At 43.8% G+C, this 18,328-nt stretch overlaps 1 protein-coding gene across 2 annotated transcripts in view; it reads left to right on the top strand.

The window, feature by feature from the left end:
• CILK1 (ciliogenesis associated kinase 1) overlaps positions 1 to 18,328 on the top strand; it is a 51,234-nt gene continuing 32,906 nt past the window's right edge. The window contains exons 1-3 of one of the 2 annotated variants that reach the window (XM_037054940.1): positions 1 to 255; positions 3,209 to 3,322; positions 17,918 to 18,190. In XM_037054940.1, the coding sequence (XP_036910835.1) occupies positions 18,090 to 18,190 (101 nt within the window). In that variant the 5' untranslated portion in view covers positions 1 to 255; positions 3,209 to 3,322; positions 17,918 to 18,089. The remainder of the gene's footprint in view (positions 256 to 3,208; positions 3,323 to 17,917; positions 18,191 to 18,328) is intronic. The other variant, XM_037054930.1, reaches the window with a different exon arrangement.

The raw sequence follows: 18,328 nt of genomic DNA, 5'->3' as shown, positions 1-18,328 counted from the left end.
CCCCGCTAGAAGCCTCCCTGCCTTTTGTTTGTTTTCCAGCTGGAGGCTGGAGAACGGCCGGGTTCCTGCTGCTCTACCATGCGCCGCGCGGCCCGTGCGACTCGCCGGACCTCCCGAGCGTCCCTGCACGGACGCCTCGGCCTGTCCTAGCAGGGATCGCCCCTATTCTCACTTCCGGAGCGGGCTGCTGCGCCCCATTCGCCGAGGAGGTGCGCTCACCGCAGGGGCGGGCCCCCGCTTGTGTTCGCCGCACCAGTAAGTGGGGTCAGGGATTTAGGGGCTTCTGCCGAGTGACCTGTCACTCGGGGTGATGGACTGGAGCTGCGGAAGGACTCCTGTCCCATGACCTCTTGAGTGATCCGAGCGGGAAGGAGAGGTTAATGGGCTGTAGTTTCTCTGCGCGGTCATGTGGGTCTCTGTCTCCCTCTTGGCAGGAAAACTCCCGTTTCCTCGGAGTCTGGAAGATTTTGATGGGTGTTTACCTTGACGAGAAAGATTCGTGCTCGATTTGAAGCCCCTTTAGTAGGATGTGGAGGACTTGCTCTAGGAATCTTCCCGACTAGGCCTTTGGCTGTCCCGCAAGGGGTCTGAGCAAGAAACCTCACACATTTATGTGCAACCATTTTTCACTGGGTTTCTTTCTGCTCTTATTTCTTTCTTACTAGTGGGAATACTTGTTATGAGAGGGACGATGACAGATTTTCCAGACCAAGAGTTTCTTCAGTATTGCACCTTTTAAAGTTTGACTTTGACACTGACATTAAGAGCTTTTACTTTTAAATATAAAAGTAGCTTAATGCATCCTTCTCAGAAAAGAGTATTCATCTCCACTCACAACTAAAGAAAGATCTGTTTTTGCTAAAGCTTGGCTGTACTAAGAGAATACCACCTTGAATTTTGCATGCAGGGCCAGATTTCTCTAAGGTGTTGGCAGTTGTGTCTTTATTTTGCCCTAGAGTGCTCTTTACAGCAGTAGATGTTTCATAGCCACAGTTTTCACTTCTCACGCTTTCCAACGAGTGGGCTTCCTGGAGGTGCCCCAATAGTGAATTGTACTATGGCTTGATGTAAAATTAAAATGAGCTTTAAATCTGTGCAGTCAACATATAAATAATTAAGAAGAATTTGTCTCAACCATATGCTAGCAAGTGCTAGGAGTTAATGAATGCATAAATATGCACACTTGAAATAGTTTCTGAACAAAGCACTATGATTTGGCATGGAATCTTCAAGGCCTTCCTATCTGTTTGAGGACCAGTGATTGCAAAACACTAAGAAGTGGGTGTAGAAATAATGAGAGCTGTGCTGGGGGGATCCTTTATGTAAAATGATACCCTGTACCACTGCCCTCTCCCTAAGGTCCGACCCTCTACAGTGACCCTGCACACTTTTTATTCCCTCACCCCCACCCCTTCCACTTTGCTTTGTGCCCCTTCTCCAAAGTCAACACTCTTGGCAGGGCAGGAGTGGACAGTCGTTTCTAAATGAGACCGGTTCAGTTTTAGATGATAGAGGAGGCTTAATGGATGATAGCTGGAGGCTTAATGGAGCCTGTCTGAATTAGCAGAGGTCTGTCTTCCTTGCCGAACGAACTCAGCATTTAGTTACAAAGAAGTGTTTTTTCTCAGTGAAGTTTTCTACCTACAGTATAATGAACAGGTCTTGGGTGGGGAAGGGTATGTTATTTATTGGCTGTTCAACATCCTCAAAGCCCATTGCATGCTTTATTCTCATTGCTTTTTGAGGTTCCTAATAAAGGTGGAAATCATGTTGATATTTGAACCTTTAGAATTATCTTTATCTTTTCCTTCATTTCCTTCTTCCTTTATGTCAATGAGTCATCAAAATCTTTGAAACGTGAGGTACATAGATCCCTCAGTCTATGTTTGAATCCAGAACCTCACCCTTTCTCTCCTGCAGACCGGAGCAACCTCTTAGCCAGCCTTCCAAGCCTGGCTCTTAGTAAGTCAGTAAATGTTTCCTGAACGAATGAATGAATGAATGAGAAAGCTCCCCTCTCTGGAATCTTCAGCATTCCTTGTTCATGTAATCTTTTTAAAACTTTTCAACTGTCACTTCCATGTGCCTCTCCTTGTCTTGCCACCTGCAGTTCCTCTAAAGTCTCTCAAATAATTTGTCTGATTTTTCAAGGCCTTTCGTAATTGGCCTCCCCCCTCTTACCTAAACCTCATTTTCAGTTTAGCACACATGTTTGTGCTCTGTGGGGTTTGGTCTTCTTGCTGTCCTGCTGAAGGAGCCAGGCTCTTCCTAGAAACTCCCTCCTGACCCTCCACACTCCTGTGCAAATCTTCACCATCCTCTGAGGAAGAACCTAAGTCCTACTTTTTTCATAATGTCTTCTCTAACTACTCATTTCTCTTTCTTTAAAGTCTTAAAATACTTGTTAGCCCTTCCTTATACTGGCTGTATTGATCTCTAATTGGTTTAGGCTATTTTAAGCCTCTTTAGGGCAGGAGCCATATTTTATGCGTGGTAATGTGGCATTGTGGGCTTTGGAGTCAGGCAGAATTGAGGTCAGGGCCTGACTCCACTTATTACTCATGTGGCCTTGTGGGATTGTCCCAGCATTAATTCTCTCGCATGTAAACTAGGGGAAATGCTTCCCCTGCTGATTGGGCTGTGCAGGCGACCCGGTGCCTAAACAGTGCCTGACGTGTGCCTGACAAAAATCTGCTCGCTCCCCAACAGTGACTCTCAGAGGCCTGAACAGGTTGCAGACATTTGGTTGATGTGTGTTGATTGACTTGTAGTAGACTACAAGTTGGCTTAACCTGGAGGCCCAGCGCATGGGCAGTCATGCACTGAAGCTTAGTGAGTGTTATCCTGCCCTGACTTAAAATGGCTTGAGCTTAGGTTATTCCTGGCTAGAGCTCTACTTCTGGGATCTGTCGCTGTTTTTCCATCTGAATCTTGCCAGGAACACTATTGCCTTTTGAAATTTTTTTTTTGACTGCTTCCCTTGAGGCAAGCTCCTCCATTTCATTTTGCAGTGTCTTACCAAGTTAGAGTTTTACCTCTCTCGCTTTTCCGTTTTTCTGCTTGTGGGGTATGTATGAGTATGTGTGTTTGTGGCAGGACTGCTTACCCAGCTCTTTCTTGACAGAATTCTGGGTACAGTGACCTTTCTATATATGTCGATCTGTCAGTCTGTGAATAGTGTCTTACTTCATTGTACCTCTCTCAGCAGCAGTCTGAGCAATGCGGTGTTCTGAGAAGGGCCTCTGACTAGAGTGTCGGAAATCTCCTATCTGTGGACCTCAGTGTGGTTGATGTGCTTGGCTGGAAGAATGTGCAAACAGAGGTGTATACCAGGCAACTTGCACACATACATTGTTTGAAGGTGATAGTGTAACCATGTCCTAGTTGTGGCTATGCTTACCCTTGACACACAGTTTTAACTTCCTCATCAATACACACATGTTCCAGAAAATCACCCCGTGAAAATAATGTAGTGGAGCAAATCATTGTCTGGGGCAAATGATATTAAAGTGCTAAGAAAGTATTGTGGTGGGAAGGAATCAAATGCCTTTCCTTGCAGCCAAAGCAGCAGTGTGGTTCCTCCCAACATGGTGAGGAAGGCAGGCGTGGGCATTCCCACTCAGTCTCTGTGCCTAGTGAGGTGCTGTGCGATGGTAGGAAAATATCACTACTCAACAGATCCTAGAAAGGTTCTCAATCCAGGCAGAAAGCTTCCATTCCTGATTTCTTTCCAAGAAAACTGAAACATCCTTTCCCATTGAAAAAATGCCTGATCCTCTGTGCTTTGAAAGTTGAAACCTTCATGGAAAGAGTATTTGTGGTCAGACTCACTGGTGCAGCTGGAATCAAATCCTATGTGCGCTGACTTGTGAAGTTGTCTCAGGGGATGAAGAAAGCGCATTTTCAGAGATCTGTCACCTCTTTTATATGTGGCTCAGAGTTAGCAATACATTCATATACTTTCTACAAAAGGGGAAGTGGGGAGCATTTGATACATATTTAATAGATTATTAAAACATGTCTTATTCACACATTAAAAAAAACTACTACTCTGAAGATAAGGATTCTATTCCTGTTAGTTGGGTCTCTAGATCTCGTCTGTAGAGTGAGGGTGTTGAATGATTAATAAGGCCCCTTACAGAAAAAAAAAATCTAATCTTACAGCCTGTAGTTTCCTCAACATTTGCTATGCCATGTTGAACTTAGGTTCTTGTGAACTTAACTTTCGATCTATACTATTTAGCATTGTTATAAGTTATCCTATTTTAAATGTTTCCTAGATTTTAAGTTTGTCATCCTAACTCAGTTTTTCGTTTTCTTTTTTAAATGGAAGGGCCACAGTGAGGCCTCACCTGTCATTTGGTGCCTTTTCCGCCACACTGAGGGCTCTTAATAGCCATCTGATAAGTGAATAGTGATGGCCAGGAGCTGGAGAGCCCTGTGTGTTTGTGGAACAGTCGATGTGAGTCATCTTTTACCTTTCTGTAGGTATAGTATGACCTGCAATAAAGTACTGATAACACATGACTGTCCTCACGGTTACGGTAAAAGATGATGGCCTGGACACCAAACAGGTGAAGAATTATGGTGTCCTGTCCAGCAATGTGTTTGACATTCTCAGGAAAGTTACTATTTGCGTGAACTTGCAGTTCTCCAAAAACAGTAGTTAATGGCTTTGTGGGCTTGGACACTGCCATGACTTTTAAAGTGAATTATGAAAGGGTGATTTAACGCAGACAAGACTGAGTGAGAAAAAAAGTAAGCTGTACGTGCTCACATGTTATTTAGCTGTTAGAAAGCATGTTTTCCTAAATCAGTGTAGATGTTTTTAGAAGGATTCGTCATTTTTTGTGCGCTAGCCCCCGTATAGTGGTACAACTTTGCAAAGGGGGATGTGAGGGGGGTGGCAGTGGGAGTGGGTTGGTGATACGGAAAATCACCTATAGGCAAAATAACCACTTACCTGTAAGTTGATGATTCACTACTGTATTCATTCAACAAATCTTTACTGTGAACACTTATTTGTGCCAGCCATATGCCAAGTACTCAACTAGGTGCTGGGAATACAGTTGAGAGCATAGCATTTCTGCCCTCGAATCACTTATATTCTAGGAATAACCACAGTTCATACCTGTAACCCTGTAACCTAGGGTTAAGTGAGGGTTACATGGAGAAGGCCAAAGAGTGTCTGCTTACTTGCAGTGTTTCTTCTGTTCCAGGGGCCACACACTGTGCCCTGCAGGCCCATCCGGCCTGCTGCCCGTGTTCGAGAATAGGGTAGCCGTCCTGGAATGCAGCCATGCCCATTCATCTCCTTTTCACTGAGGGCTGCTTTTGTGCTGCAGTGGCAAAGGCGAGTGGTTGTGACAGAGACGTGGGGCCCTCAGAGCCTAAAATATTTACTGGCCCTTACCAGAAAATGTTTGTCTCCCCTGCTCTGTTTTATTTTTACATTAATCCTTTACTTCCTTGATATGTATTTATTGATTTGTTTGTTGTTAAAGGTGATAGTGAATCATTTTCCACTGAAGTGAGATCCGCTCCTGAGTTAAATGTGCTGTGACATTTGCATGGCACTTGGCATGTGTTCTCCTCGACTCCCCCATCTTCACCTCTCCTGGCCTTGCCCACCCTTGACTGTGGGGTGGCCATCAGGCCGGCAGCTGGGACCAGGACCGTCGCCACTCTGGACAGCCTTCTTGAAGCACAGGGACCATCGTCAGTCACCCCAGCTCATCCACAGTGTCAGGCGAGGCAGGGTAAAGGTGTACTTCCACCTCGTTAACATTTGGCTCTCCTTTCAGTCCTTTCCAGTCCACAAAAGCCACAGAATGATGGCTTTTAGGAATAATGATGGCTTTTAGAAATAAAGACTGATGGCCTAGTTTAGAGATAATCTGCACGTGATTGAAGACTTTGTTTTAAGCCTTGGGGCATGAGCACCCTTTGGTGTGGCAAGAGAAGCGATGGGATGATGTGGGCGCTTTTCCAGGGGATGAAGGGCCCTGGTGCGCTCCGGGAGTTCTTTTCTCAGAAGCTGGGGTTGGTGGAGGAGAGGGAGGTGAAGACCTGGAGCAGTTTCTGGGGAATGGAAGAGGCGCACCAGAGAGCTGATCTTCTCCCGTCTCAGCACTGGATGCTGCCACTGAAAGCACCTTTAATGCACTCCTTTGACGAGGTAGAGGCTGAGTGAGCTCCACGTAAAGAAGGCTCTTTTGGCCTGGTAGCTGCTGTCCCCAGTATAGAGAAAAGCGCTCATCTAAGAGGCAAAATACTTAGAGAACATTTCTGCTAAAATGTATACATAGGCAGAAGAATTGCGCTCCAGAGAGAAAAAGCGTGAACCCATGTACTATTTCTGGTACCTTTTAAAAAGAAATTAACAGTATTGATATACTCTTGTCAAGTTATGACATGTGTGGACCTGGAATTTGCTGTGTAATTAATTACATGCTGGTTACGGTAAAAACAGAACTCAGAAGTGCTATGAGAAGGGCGGTTGAATGATTTTGCTCATGATCCAGTTTTCCTACGAGGACAGATGAAAGTAATGGAATCTTTTCAGTGTAAAACAATTAAGGCTTAGGGAGAAAGTTTCTCGGGAGGGTCTGAATGGGGTCAGCAGGCTGGTAAACCATAACTCTCAGGGAAGCCTGTGTTTGCATACAGTTTTCTGTCTCCTAGCTTAACAAAGGAGTAATAGTGACCATCAGGATTCCAAAACACAGAGCGACTACCGTTGTCCCTGGGCCCAGTCTCTGGTGTCCAGGCTGGGCGTGAGCAGGGCACCCTGCACAAGCAGCTGCTCTTTTCCTGCACTGAGGATTGCAGCCCAGGGGAGGGAAGTGAAGCTCAGCGGCAGGAAGATTTCCCTAATGCCACCGAGCCAGGAAACCATCATCTTTATCTCAAAGATAGGATGGAACTCTTTGAAAGTGAAATGAAGTCGTATTTCTTTGTTAATTTGGTAAAGCCTCACCCAGAGGCCAGAGACCTGATCTGTCCACATTGAGGGGGCTATTTGTGATTCTCTGAGACTCAGTGATTCCAGCATTGTGGTGGGAGGGCCCGACAGCCTGCCTGCTACGCTTTTCTCTAGTATTTACGATTCTTTGATTTCAGAACTTCTGAACATATGCGGGCAGGACAAATAATTTGATCATCATTACTTTGCACGTAAAGAAATAGAAGCACTGAGAATATGGAGATACTTATCAAGGGTGGTACACAAATATAAATAGCTAAAACTAAAATTTAAATTTTGGCCATTCAGACAGGCTTTGAGTAACTGCTACATGCAAAAGCGGAGCATGAGCTGTGAGAACAGGGAGGCGAAGGAAGCGTGGTGAGTGATCTGGCTGATGCGGGGGGCGGGGCTGCATGTCACTGACCACTGGAGAAGGTGTGGGGACTTTGAGGTGGGGACAGGTTGTGTCTGTGTAGGTTGGGGCAGGAGGCTTTGAAGAGCGGTTGTTGTAGATTCTGAACTTTGGGGCCCAGCTGTGGCAGGGGGTACTTGTCCCTCTTTGAAAGAGAAATGTTAAAACAGCCTATGGCATACAGGGGCAGTATTTGGGGCAGTATCTTCTCCTTACTAGCTTTTGCACATATTACGAGGAGAAAAGAGAGAGAGAGAGACATCAACCTACTGTTCTGCTTATTTATGCATTCATTGGCTGACCCTTGCATGTGCCCTGACTGGGGATCAAACCGGTAACACTTAACATATTGGGATGACGATGCTCCAACCAACTGAGCTACCTAGCCAGGGCCAATGACCCATTTTTTTCTTAGACAAATGCAAGCCTGATTCCTGACACAGTCACAGAATAACAGAGCATTTGAGCAAGAAACCACTTAACTGCATCAAGTCTAATGTCCCAATTTTATAGAAAGTAAACCTAAGGACCAAGAGACTCAGAGTCAGAGGGGGGTCTGTGCCGACTGGGAACTGGGGCCCAGCCCTGCTTTGCCTGCATTCACTCTGCCTCCACTGCTGGGGAGGTCCCTGCTGAGTTCACTGATGTTTGTTTGCAAAATGAGGCCAACAAGAACATGGCCACATCACTGGTTTCCATATTTGGACTTTGAACTACAAAGTATTTCCTCCAATTCCTCTTATTCTCAGATCCTCAAAAGATTTCGTCGTCTTTGGATCTTTTGCCACCTTTCCCTTGAGTTTGGTTCCATCAGCCTGAGTACCTGTCCCCAACCCACTACTTGGGATGGGGTTAGTTGTATAACCTCGGACAAGTCATTTGCGTCTCCGTTTCCTTGTCTATAAAATGGGGGGATGATGGTAATAGTACTGGGGCAAGTTGCTTATGCCTCAGTTTCCTTATTATAAAATAGGGATGATAATAAAAACAGTACCTACCTGGTACAGTTGTAAGAATTAAAAGGATTAATATATGCGAAGTATTATAATAGTACTGTATACATTATAAGTACTAAAATTATTCATAGTCACTTTTTGGCTTATTTGATATATTAGGAAAGTAAGTTACAGAGAGTGATTTATCCCAGTTAATTCTCTGCCCCTGAGCGTGTTAGCCAACTCCCAAGCTGGAGGATGGGCTGCCGCATTCCACTCCCTCCTCAAGCAGCCTTCTCCGCCTGTACCAGGAGCTGTGAATTCACACGCTTTAGGGGGCAGAGGAGGAAATGTAAAAGCCTCTCCTTACATTGCGTTACCAGAAGAGGAGGCCAGGTTTGTGCTTGTTAAGTAGTGAGGAATTGCTCTTCTCGTTTAAATAAAGAACAATTTTTCTTTCCCTCCACTTTTTTTCAAACATGAGGCATTTGGGTTTTTTTTTCAAAAATGTAATCTTTATTATACTTTTTCTCATGATTGTTTAGTTGTCCTTCCCCCACAATCACCACACTGTTGTCCTTGGCCATGAGTCCTTTCTCCTTTTTACTCAGTCCCTCCACTCCTTAATCTCCCCCCTTTCCTGCTGACAGATTGTCTTTTAGTTTGTCACTTTTTTTTGAATACAGAATGTCCAGTTAAATTTGAACTTCAAATAAACAATGAATTGTCATTTAGTATAAGTATGCCCCAAATATTACATGGGACATACTTAGACCAATTTTTTTATTTAAAATTCAGAGTTAACTGGGCATACTATGTATTTTTTTTAATTCATTTATTTACCTTTAGAGGGGAAGGGGAGAGGGAGAGAAACTCAATGTATGGTTGCCTTTTGTGTGTCCCCTGCTGGGAGTTGGCCTGCAACCCAGGCATGTGCCCTGACTGGGAATTGAACCGCGATCCTCTGGTTCGAAGGCCTGTGCTCAATCCACTGAGCTTCACCAGCCAGGGCGCATACTATGTATTTTTAAAATATTTTATTTATTTTTAGAGAGAGAGAAAGGGAAGGAGAAAGAGGGAAATATCAATGTGTGGTTGCCTCTCATGCGCCCCCTACTGGGGGACCTGGCCCGCAATCCAGGCATGTGCCCTGCCTGGGAATCAAACCAGCCACTCTGTTTCGCAGGCCTGTGCCCAACCCACGGAGCTACACCAGCCAGGGCTAGCTGTACCATAGGAACTTTGGACAGCAGCATAGGAACAGAGAAATATTTTTCTTCCACTAAAGCAAGTGGCTGTCAAGGCAAAAAAATAATTGGCGATTAAAAAATATTTGGGAACTGAGAAGGAAATTATTTTAGGGAAAACAGGGAGATGAAGACTGCAGTGAGCTGGAGTTGATGCTCAGTGTAAAGAGCTGGTGACTACCCTTCTCTAGCTTTTTGTCACCAAACAAGGCTAAGGATCCTGTGTTGTTAGCCCTTCAGTTTTCCCAGAGAAGCCCCAAAGCTGAATTTTTATGTGAAACTTCCTGTTTTTAAATATAGATTGGAAACATACTTCTGAATTCAGTCCTCAAGCTGTCAATTTGCAACCTCTGGCCTATGCAGTGTGAACCTCCACACGCTAAAGTCGTATTCGGAGGTTTCAGCCACAGTTGTGACATCTTGTCCACTGTGCAAAATTGTAGAGAAATATTCTCTATATTTCAAAAAGGAATTTCGTTGTTCGTTGGGTAAGTAAACATAGATTTCTGATTTCATTCCTAAAACATTTAATTTTGAATAAGTGAAAACCACTGCTGCCTTAATTCAGATGGCTGTATGAAAGTCTTTGGGATGTTCTCTGATTTCCATGGTTGCCTTTAACTTAAGCTCTGTTGCCATGTGTAGTAAGTGTCACTGTTGGCGACACATAGAGTGGGCCCTCCACTGGGCCCCATTTATTATGCAAGGAGGGATGCCATCATGATCCCCCCCGCCATGTCACAGGACTAGGAGAAAATTCCACAAGGCCACCCAGCGTGAGTTAAGGAATAAGTTCTTCAAGGGAAACGTTCAAATCAAGAGAGCAAGAAAGAGAGGCCTGGATGTCCCGGTTTCTCACCATCTTCATGGAGAGCCGTGCTGGACCGCGGCCCTCTGTGGAACAGGTGGTGTGGGCATAGTCAGATGATTTGCAGAGTCTGGTTTAGGGGCCAGCTGTACGTAGCAGTCATCTGGTAAAGCCATCCCCCTGGCATGTGGGGGCCTTGAAGACCCAGGAGAAGCTGGGTTTTGATAAACTCTGGGGAAAAGAACCCCCTTCCCAGCTGGCTAGTGGTCCAGGCAACCCTCAGTGGTACCCAGGGCTACTTTTGGACACTCTTCCTTGTTGCACGACAAAAGATTTGTAGTGGTATGTTTTTTCAAAATAGGAGCAGATAGTAGTAGATGGAAAACTGAGCCTCGGGCCAATAGAGAATTTGTCTCCAGCTATACTAACCTTTTTCAGCTTTCAAAACCCTGCCCACTGCAGATGATTGATCCATTGATTGGTTGATCTGTCTCTAGCACCTCCCCTATAGAATTTTGTCTCTTAAGTCAGTGCACACTTAGGCCGCTGTTTCAGGAATGCTTTCAGCTCTACTCAGTAGAATATCTAAGCACGGCTTCAGCAACAAAGACCTTTAATTAGGTCATATAACAAGAGATCTAAGGCAGATGTTTTCAGGGATCGTGCTGCAGCCCTGTTGTATCGTCAACCCCTCAGCCTCTCCTCTCCCTGTGCCCGTTTCTCGTTCTTTCTTTTGTCCATCCTTAAAAGAAAAGATTCTCATCTTTAGAGTTCCCCCCTTACAGTCACCAGAAGGCTGCCTGAGCCCAAAATATCGGTTTTATATCATCATGTTTAAGGCAGAAGAAACACAGGCCAACCTCTTTGTCAGCTGTCTTTCTCAGGGAGTGGCTCCTTGTCAGAGGCTTTTCTCTTCCCTCATCAGCTCACTTTGCTTTCCCTCTCATAAGTCAGAGCCACAGCCTCCCTCCTACACAATTTTTAGTAGAAGTGGTATCGCTTTGCTTGGCTTAGGCTGATCAGAGGTTATGCCCAGGGACGCAGTAAGTGGCCGCCATGCCTTATTAGGCTGAGGCTTGAATAAAATCCGGGTTCTGTAACCTGAGCAGGAAGAGGAGCATGGCTCTTGGGTAGAGCAGCAATGACCTCTCCCCGTCTCCTCCTTTTCCCCAGTGTTGTCCGTCCCTCTGTTGTCTTCCCCGAGCAGCAGTGAGTTTTTGTTCTTCACTTTCAGGTTGTGACATGAGTCATCGCATTCAGGCCACCACAAAAATGACGAACAGCTGAACAATACTGATCTCAAATGTGTTTGACCACTTCCTGCTGAGATAGGCTCAGAATTGGTTATGGGTGGAATGAAACTTCTTGTCTAATGCTGATTTGAATAATACCACTTCATTTTTTTTTAGGATAGGAAATAACGCACTGGAGTAGAAAATAGAAAGCTCAGACAGTGGTCACAGTTCTGTTCTTTGGAACCCTATACAGTGTAATTCATCCTTCTCCCTGATACCCCTTTGGACGCTTGAAACAATTTTACCATGGCTTTCTAGGTTTTTTTTTTTTACTTCTTTTCCTGTGTTTTTTCAACTGCTCTTCTGTGCATTCACTTAGACCCTCAGTATGTTCTTTGATATCTCCCTTGAAGTTTGCCATCTGAAGTTGAACGGTAACTCGGGCGTATGCTGAGACTGTCATGTCCCTTGTTCTGGGGCCTTGGCCACCGTGCTGGAGCACTCCAGAGGGCGTATTCATGAGCGTTCTGTGTGAATGGAGTGCCCCAGTGTTGTGCACTGTAGTGGCCTCATCCCAATGTCTCTGGGAAGAACCTCAATAATGCACTGTTTGGAGACAAAACAGATCGACCTTAGTCCTTGTAGCTTCCCACGGAGCGTCTCCAACGAGGGATTTTGCACATACCTCCAATTCAGCACCTTGTAAAACAGAACTCATTGTCTCTGCACATTTCCAAATAATACATACACACACATTCTCTATTCCAAACCCACACCTCGGTCTCCTTCTCTTTCTAAGGTTCATCCAGCCCAGTGCCTCTGTTCAGGCCTTGGACATATTTCACCTGGAGTGTTTCAGTACCTACCTAACTAGTCTCTCCACCTCTAGATTCTCTGTTCTAACATCTGTTTGGTCTCCAGGAGGGATTTTCCTTGTGTCATTTCCCTGCCTCAGAACCCTGGAGATCTTCCCTCTGCAGGTTAAAAACCAAACTCCCGCATGGCAAATGTATATACCCCCTCACAGCTGGGCCCCATCCTAAGTTCCTGACCATTTCCTGCCATTTCCATTTGCTGTTGGCTGTGGGTCTTAGGCCCTGGCCCTGTCGTGCACCATCCCGGTTACACCTCAGCGTCCCCTGGAGAGCTTTTCAGATGACTGAAACTCATTCCTACCCTGACCTAACTCTTTTTTAATTGATTTCACTTTCAATTGCAGTTTATATTCAGTATTATTTTGTATTAGTTTTAGGTCACCCTCACCTAACCGTTGGAGGTGAAGCCTGGGCATCGGTACGTGTTAAAAGTTCCCCAGGTGATTCTAACGTTCAGCCAAGGAATGAATCGCTCGGCCTTTGCCCTGTGGTCTATGTACCAAGCCCTGTACCTGCCAACCTGCACGCAGCTCCCTCCATCTAATTCCTTTTTCCCTTTTGTGTGTACTAAAGCTGTGCTCATGCTTCAGTGCCTCAGCCCTCCCACTTCCCCGAAGGGTTGTCAGACCTCTCCTTTCTCCCAGGAGTCGGAGGTTCTCTCTACCATGTTCTCCACAGCACTTTCTACAGTTTTCATGTACCTGTCAATTGTGAATTATGGGAAGGAAGCACCTTATCTTACCCATAATGTGTCCCCAAAGCCTTGCATAATGCTTAGCGTCTCAGCCTGAAGGGACACTCATTTCATCTGCTATACAATCATTGCTCACTCACCTGGAATATCAAGATGAGAAAGCAGCTTCCATGCCATGGTGACAGTAAACGCTTACCAGAGTAATTGGATTTTGTTCTATAATAATATGAAAAACCGTAACAAGAAAGAATTGTAAGGGTGACTGTGTGTTGAATGAATGACCCACTTTATCTCAGTTTCAATCAAGTTCTTAATGCTTTCACGAATAGTTTTCTCAGTGGTCATCAAGGGAAAGCATTGTCCCAATTGTACAATCTAAGTGGGTGGGGAAGTAGTAGGACATTAATTATCAAAGAAATTTTTCTACGATTAATAATTAATAGATGGGATTCATTAGTATAATGCCATTGCAAAAAAAAATGTGGGTAAGAGCCCACATGCCTACTGGCACGTGGGTGGTTACTAAGTTTTGGTCACCACAGTTCATCAGGCAGATGGAGAAACGCTTGAGGATTCACAGGTGAATGCCAGAGATAATTAAAAAAGTGGAAAACAGGTCCTGTGAGGAAAGGTTATGTAATTAAAGTAAGAAAAAGCTGAGAGACACACGTGTGATTACTAACTTCATGTATAGAGACAGATTTTTGTGAGATATTTTCTTATATCCACAAAGAAATAAGCATGAAGAAGTTAGCTTAAATTACAAAAGGCAAGTTTTGGTTGGACATTAAGAAAAATATTCTAACAAATTGGATTACAATATGCAAATCTGATCATGCTGTGCTCTAGTTTAAGAAAAAAAACAATCTTACTTGACTTTCCATTATTTCTAGGTCAAAGCCTACATTTTTTTTAATTTTTAATTTTTTTGTCTTCACCCGAGGACATTTTTTTCATTACTTTTAAAAAGAGAAGAAGGGAGAGAGAAGAAATATCAGTTGGTTGCCTCCAGTACCCACCCGGACTAGGGATTGAATCTGCAACCTAGGTTCCTGTGCCCCGACCAGGAACTGAGTGAACCTGCGGCCTTTGGTTATGGGGCAGTGCTCTAACCAACTGAGCCCCGTGGGCCAGGGCTACTTTTTTTTTATGAAGCATGTGATTTATTAATTAGCTGGTTTTTGACAAATCAAAGTTCCAATGATTTTTTTTTTTAGGGAGATGACATAACAGTGCTTTGAGAATTTCAATTTGTTGGAAATGAAATTATGAATGATGTAGAAATCATATTGTCATGTCAAAAACAGATGGGGATACATAGGGAAAAGAAGAAAAAGAGGGGAAAACAAACACAGGGCCTCAAATTGCCTGTGTTGTGGCCCAAGTGCTCTTTCTATGTTATGTGGAGACAGAGCTTGAATCCCAGACAGACAGCTTTAATCGTGAAGTGGATGAGCCGTGGTGTGTGATGGCGCTCTAGCTTATGAACAAGGTAATGCTAGGTCTTTATCAAGTAAATTTACATTTGTATGGTTTAAGCTGAACTAAAATGTTTAATACATGTATTTTTTAAGATTTCATTCCTTTACATTTTGAGGATAATTTTTTCAACTTTTAATCTAGGAAAATTGCACACATACAGGAAAGTTACAAAAATAGTACAAAGAATACCCATGTACCTTTAAACCAGATTTATGTGCTGTTAACATTTTGTCCCGTTTATGTGCTCGTGCGTGTGCTCTTTCTCCAAATACACACACGCGCACACACACACACACACTCACTTTTTGTTCTACCTGCTTGAGAATAAACTGCATACATCATGGACCTTTACTTATAAATCCTTCAGGGCATACTCTGTAAGAATCCGAATACGCTCTTACAGAATCATGGGACAGGCATCCACTTCAGTAAATTTAATACAGACACAATGCTTTTATCTAATCTGCTACCCATATTTCAAGTGTTCCCATTGACCCAATAATGGCCTTTATAGGTGTTTTCTTCCCCTTTTATACAAGAGCTAGTCAAACGCTGTGTTTTTCAAAATGGCATCTGAGGCCCTCCGCAAACTAAGCTGTAGGGTGACCTCTTTCCAGCTCCAAGCACCTCACCTTTCCCTCCACCGCGGGTCCAAGCTCCCGTGCTTTCGTTTGTGCTCCTTGGAGTGCTTAGCCTTAACCTTACACAACACCTACTTTCCTTTTTCTTTAAATAGCCAATTTTTTAGGAATCCTTACTGCCCTCCTGAGCCCAGATGTAATTGACCCAGCTGGAAGCTGGGGGCTTTCCCCTCATTCTCCCCCCACATCTCGTACCCCAGGTGCACTTGAAATATCTTTGTGCGTATTCCTGAGTACATGTCTGCCCCCACCTCCAGTCACTCTTACCCCCTGCTGTGAGACTGTAGGGTCTTTGAAAAGATGAACCACATTTTGTTGGTCTTTGTGTCCCCAGATGCTACCATAGGGTCTGTCACACAGGAAGCGCTTTATAAATATTTATTTATCAGCAGTGGAAAACGGCACTGTAAAGAGCTTCTGAAGGAAGTTGTAGGAGTCTGATCCTGAAAAGCTTCAAAAGGAAGGAGAAGGCCCCTCTAACCAGCGGCTTGAAAATGGTTCCAGGGGAAGGCAAATGAGTTTGGGTTGGGGAGATTGGTCTCTTCCAGTGAAATGGTAGAGTATGTGAAATCAGACATGCCTTTTACATTTCTTAAGGTCCTCAGGGTCACACACAGCCTTTACAAGAATGTGGACTGGATTTAAAAATTTTTTAAATTATGAACTAATTTTAGACTTCCCCCAAATTACAAAAATAGGACAGAGCGTTCCTAGAAATCCTTTACCCAGTGCTTCCCCTTACAGGAACATCTATGATCATGGAATGATAATCAAAACCAGGAAGTTAGAGTTGACATAATGCTACTTAACTACAGACAGTATTCACATGTCACCAACTTTTCTACTCAGGCATTTTTTCTGTTCAAGTGTCCCCAGGGTCTCACATTGCATTTAGTTGTCATGTCTCCTTAATTGCCTCCAGTCTGTGACAGCTCCTTGGTCTGTCTGTGCCTTTGTGATCTCGACACTTCTGAAGAGTGTCAGTCAGTTGGTTGTGTAGAATGTCCCTCATTTGGGTCTGTCTGCTGTTTGCTCATGGATGGAGTGAGGTTCTGCACTGTTGATGAGAACACAGCTGTGATGTTGTGATGTTGTGCCCTTTTCAGAGCTTCATGTCCAGGGCACATGCCCGTATGTCTCATTAATGGTGATATTGGTCTTGATCACTTGGATAAGGAAGCTTCTGCTGGATTTTTTCCTATAGAGAAAATCCTTTTCTTTGAAGTTCATAAATATCTTAGAGATACTTTGAAACTATTCAGATATCCTGTTTCTCTTCAGACTTTTATCACCTAGTATTTATGTTGAGCAGAGAGTCTTGTCTCTAACAGCTGGTGGTACTCTGATGCATGCTTAAAAGTAAATCTCTGCCCTGGCTGGTGTAGCTCAGTGGATTGAGCGCGGGCCTGTGAACCATACGATCGTGGTTTGATTCCCAGTCAGGGCACATGCCTGGGTTGCAGGCCAGTTCCCAGCAAGGGACTCACGAGAGGCAACCATACATTGATATTTCTCTCCTTCCCTTCCTCTCTAAAGATAAATAAATAAAATTTTAAAAAAGTAAAAAAAAGTGAATTTCTTCTTTCTCTCCTTCTGTATTCATTGGTTAGAAGGAATTCTTCTAGAAGAAGGAGCTACAGAGACTGGATTTGGATTTAGATGCAGAATGTCACATACTTCTAATAATTATTTTCTGATCTTTCTGATTCTTCAGATAATTAATTTAATTGCTATATTTAAAATGTCTTCATTATTCTTATCTAAGTATTTACATTTTATTAATGTTTATATAAAGGCACTGCAATCACATGAGTTATTATCACATTTTCTTTATTATAAGCAGACTGCACGACTATCAATTTTATAAATGAAAAATCAACGATATATTAAAAAAAACACAACTGAAAACAAGTTTAATTAATAAAAAACCAAACCTGCGGCTGACTGACTTTAAAAGAGGCACAGCCTAGAAGTAGGCCTGAAAAAATGACTTGGTCTTTGTTTAGCTTCTGAATATACAGCAGTAAAAATACTACTACTCACCACAAATAGATCATGGAGCACATGTCAGTTCTCAATCAGGAGAACTTTAATTTTAGCATTTCTTGGTTTTAGTACATTTACATTGTTAGTTGTAGCTGAGTTACTGAACACAGTATGTTTAGCATGAGCTCAGCAGATTTTATTGACCATAGTTACTGTGCAGGGTTTGTCTGCAGAGGTTAGTCAACAAAAAAGCATGGACTTGCAGCTGATTCATTTCTGAGTTGGTGAAAAATTCTCTTTCCAAGAATGGTTTCTCTTGTTTTATAAAAACTTGTTAAAGAACATTGTTTGGATCAGAGGCTGACATACTTATTTTGTAATGGGTCAGAAAATGAAGACTTCGTGGGCCGTGCCGTCTTTGTCACAACCACTCAGCTTTGTTGTTGTAGTGTGAAAGCAGCCATATACCATATGCAAGTGTGTGGGAAGGACTGTGTTCCAATAAAACTTTATTTATAAGAGCAGGTGGCAGGAGTGGGTGGGTATAGCCTGCTGATTCTCCATTTAGACTATAGAGATACAGAAACTCAAAATATACATCAGCATTTACCCTTGTCCTTGATCTTTCTCTACAGGCAGAAGACTGATCTTTGAAAATATGTATTTGGGAGATAGTCCCGTTCTGTTGAATACCTTGTGCGGGTGCTGCCACAGAAAAATCTGGTTACACTCCGGGGAGGCCTGCCGCCGCTGCAGGACTGAGCCACCTCGGCCCTGAGATGAGTGTCCGGCCTGCGCGGGCACACCATGAATAGATACACAACGATCAGGCAGCTCGGGGATGGAACCTACGGTTCCGTCCTGCTGGGAAGAAGCATTGAATCTGGGGAACTGATTGCCATTAAAAAGTAAGTTTTTTCCTTCACTGTTGTGAATTTATCCTCAGCTGTGCATTGTCAACTTGTTTTCACTCTGCCCTCCACACTCCTCGTCTTGGAGACGTTTCCAAAGGAGAGTGCACGGGAAGCATGGAAAGGAACTCAGAC

Source organism: Sturnira hondurensis, unplaced genomic scaffold, assembly GCF_014824575.4.
Source record: "Sturnira hondurensis isolate 20B ecotype Veracruz unplaced genomic scaffold, ASM1482457v3 Scaffold0000880, whole genome shotgun sequence".
Taxonomy (NCBI): Eukaryota; Metazoa; Chordata; class Mammalia; order Chiroptera; family Phyllostomidae; genus Sturnira; species Sturnira hondurensis.
The sequence above is the reverse complement of the archived record's forward strand: the minus strand, read 5'-3'. Positions and strand labels throughout refer to the sequence as shown.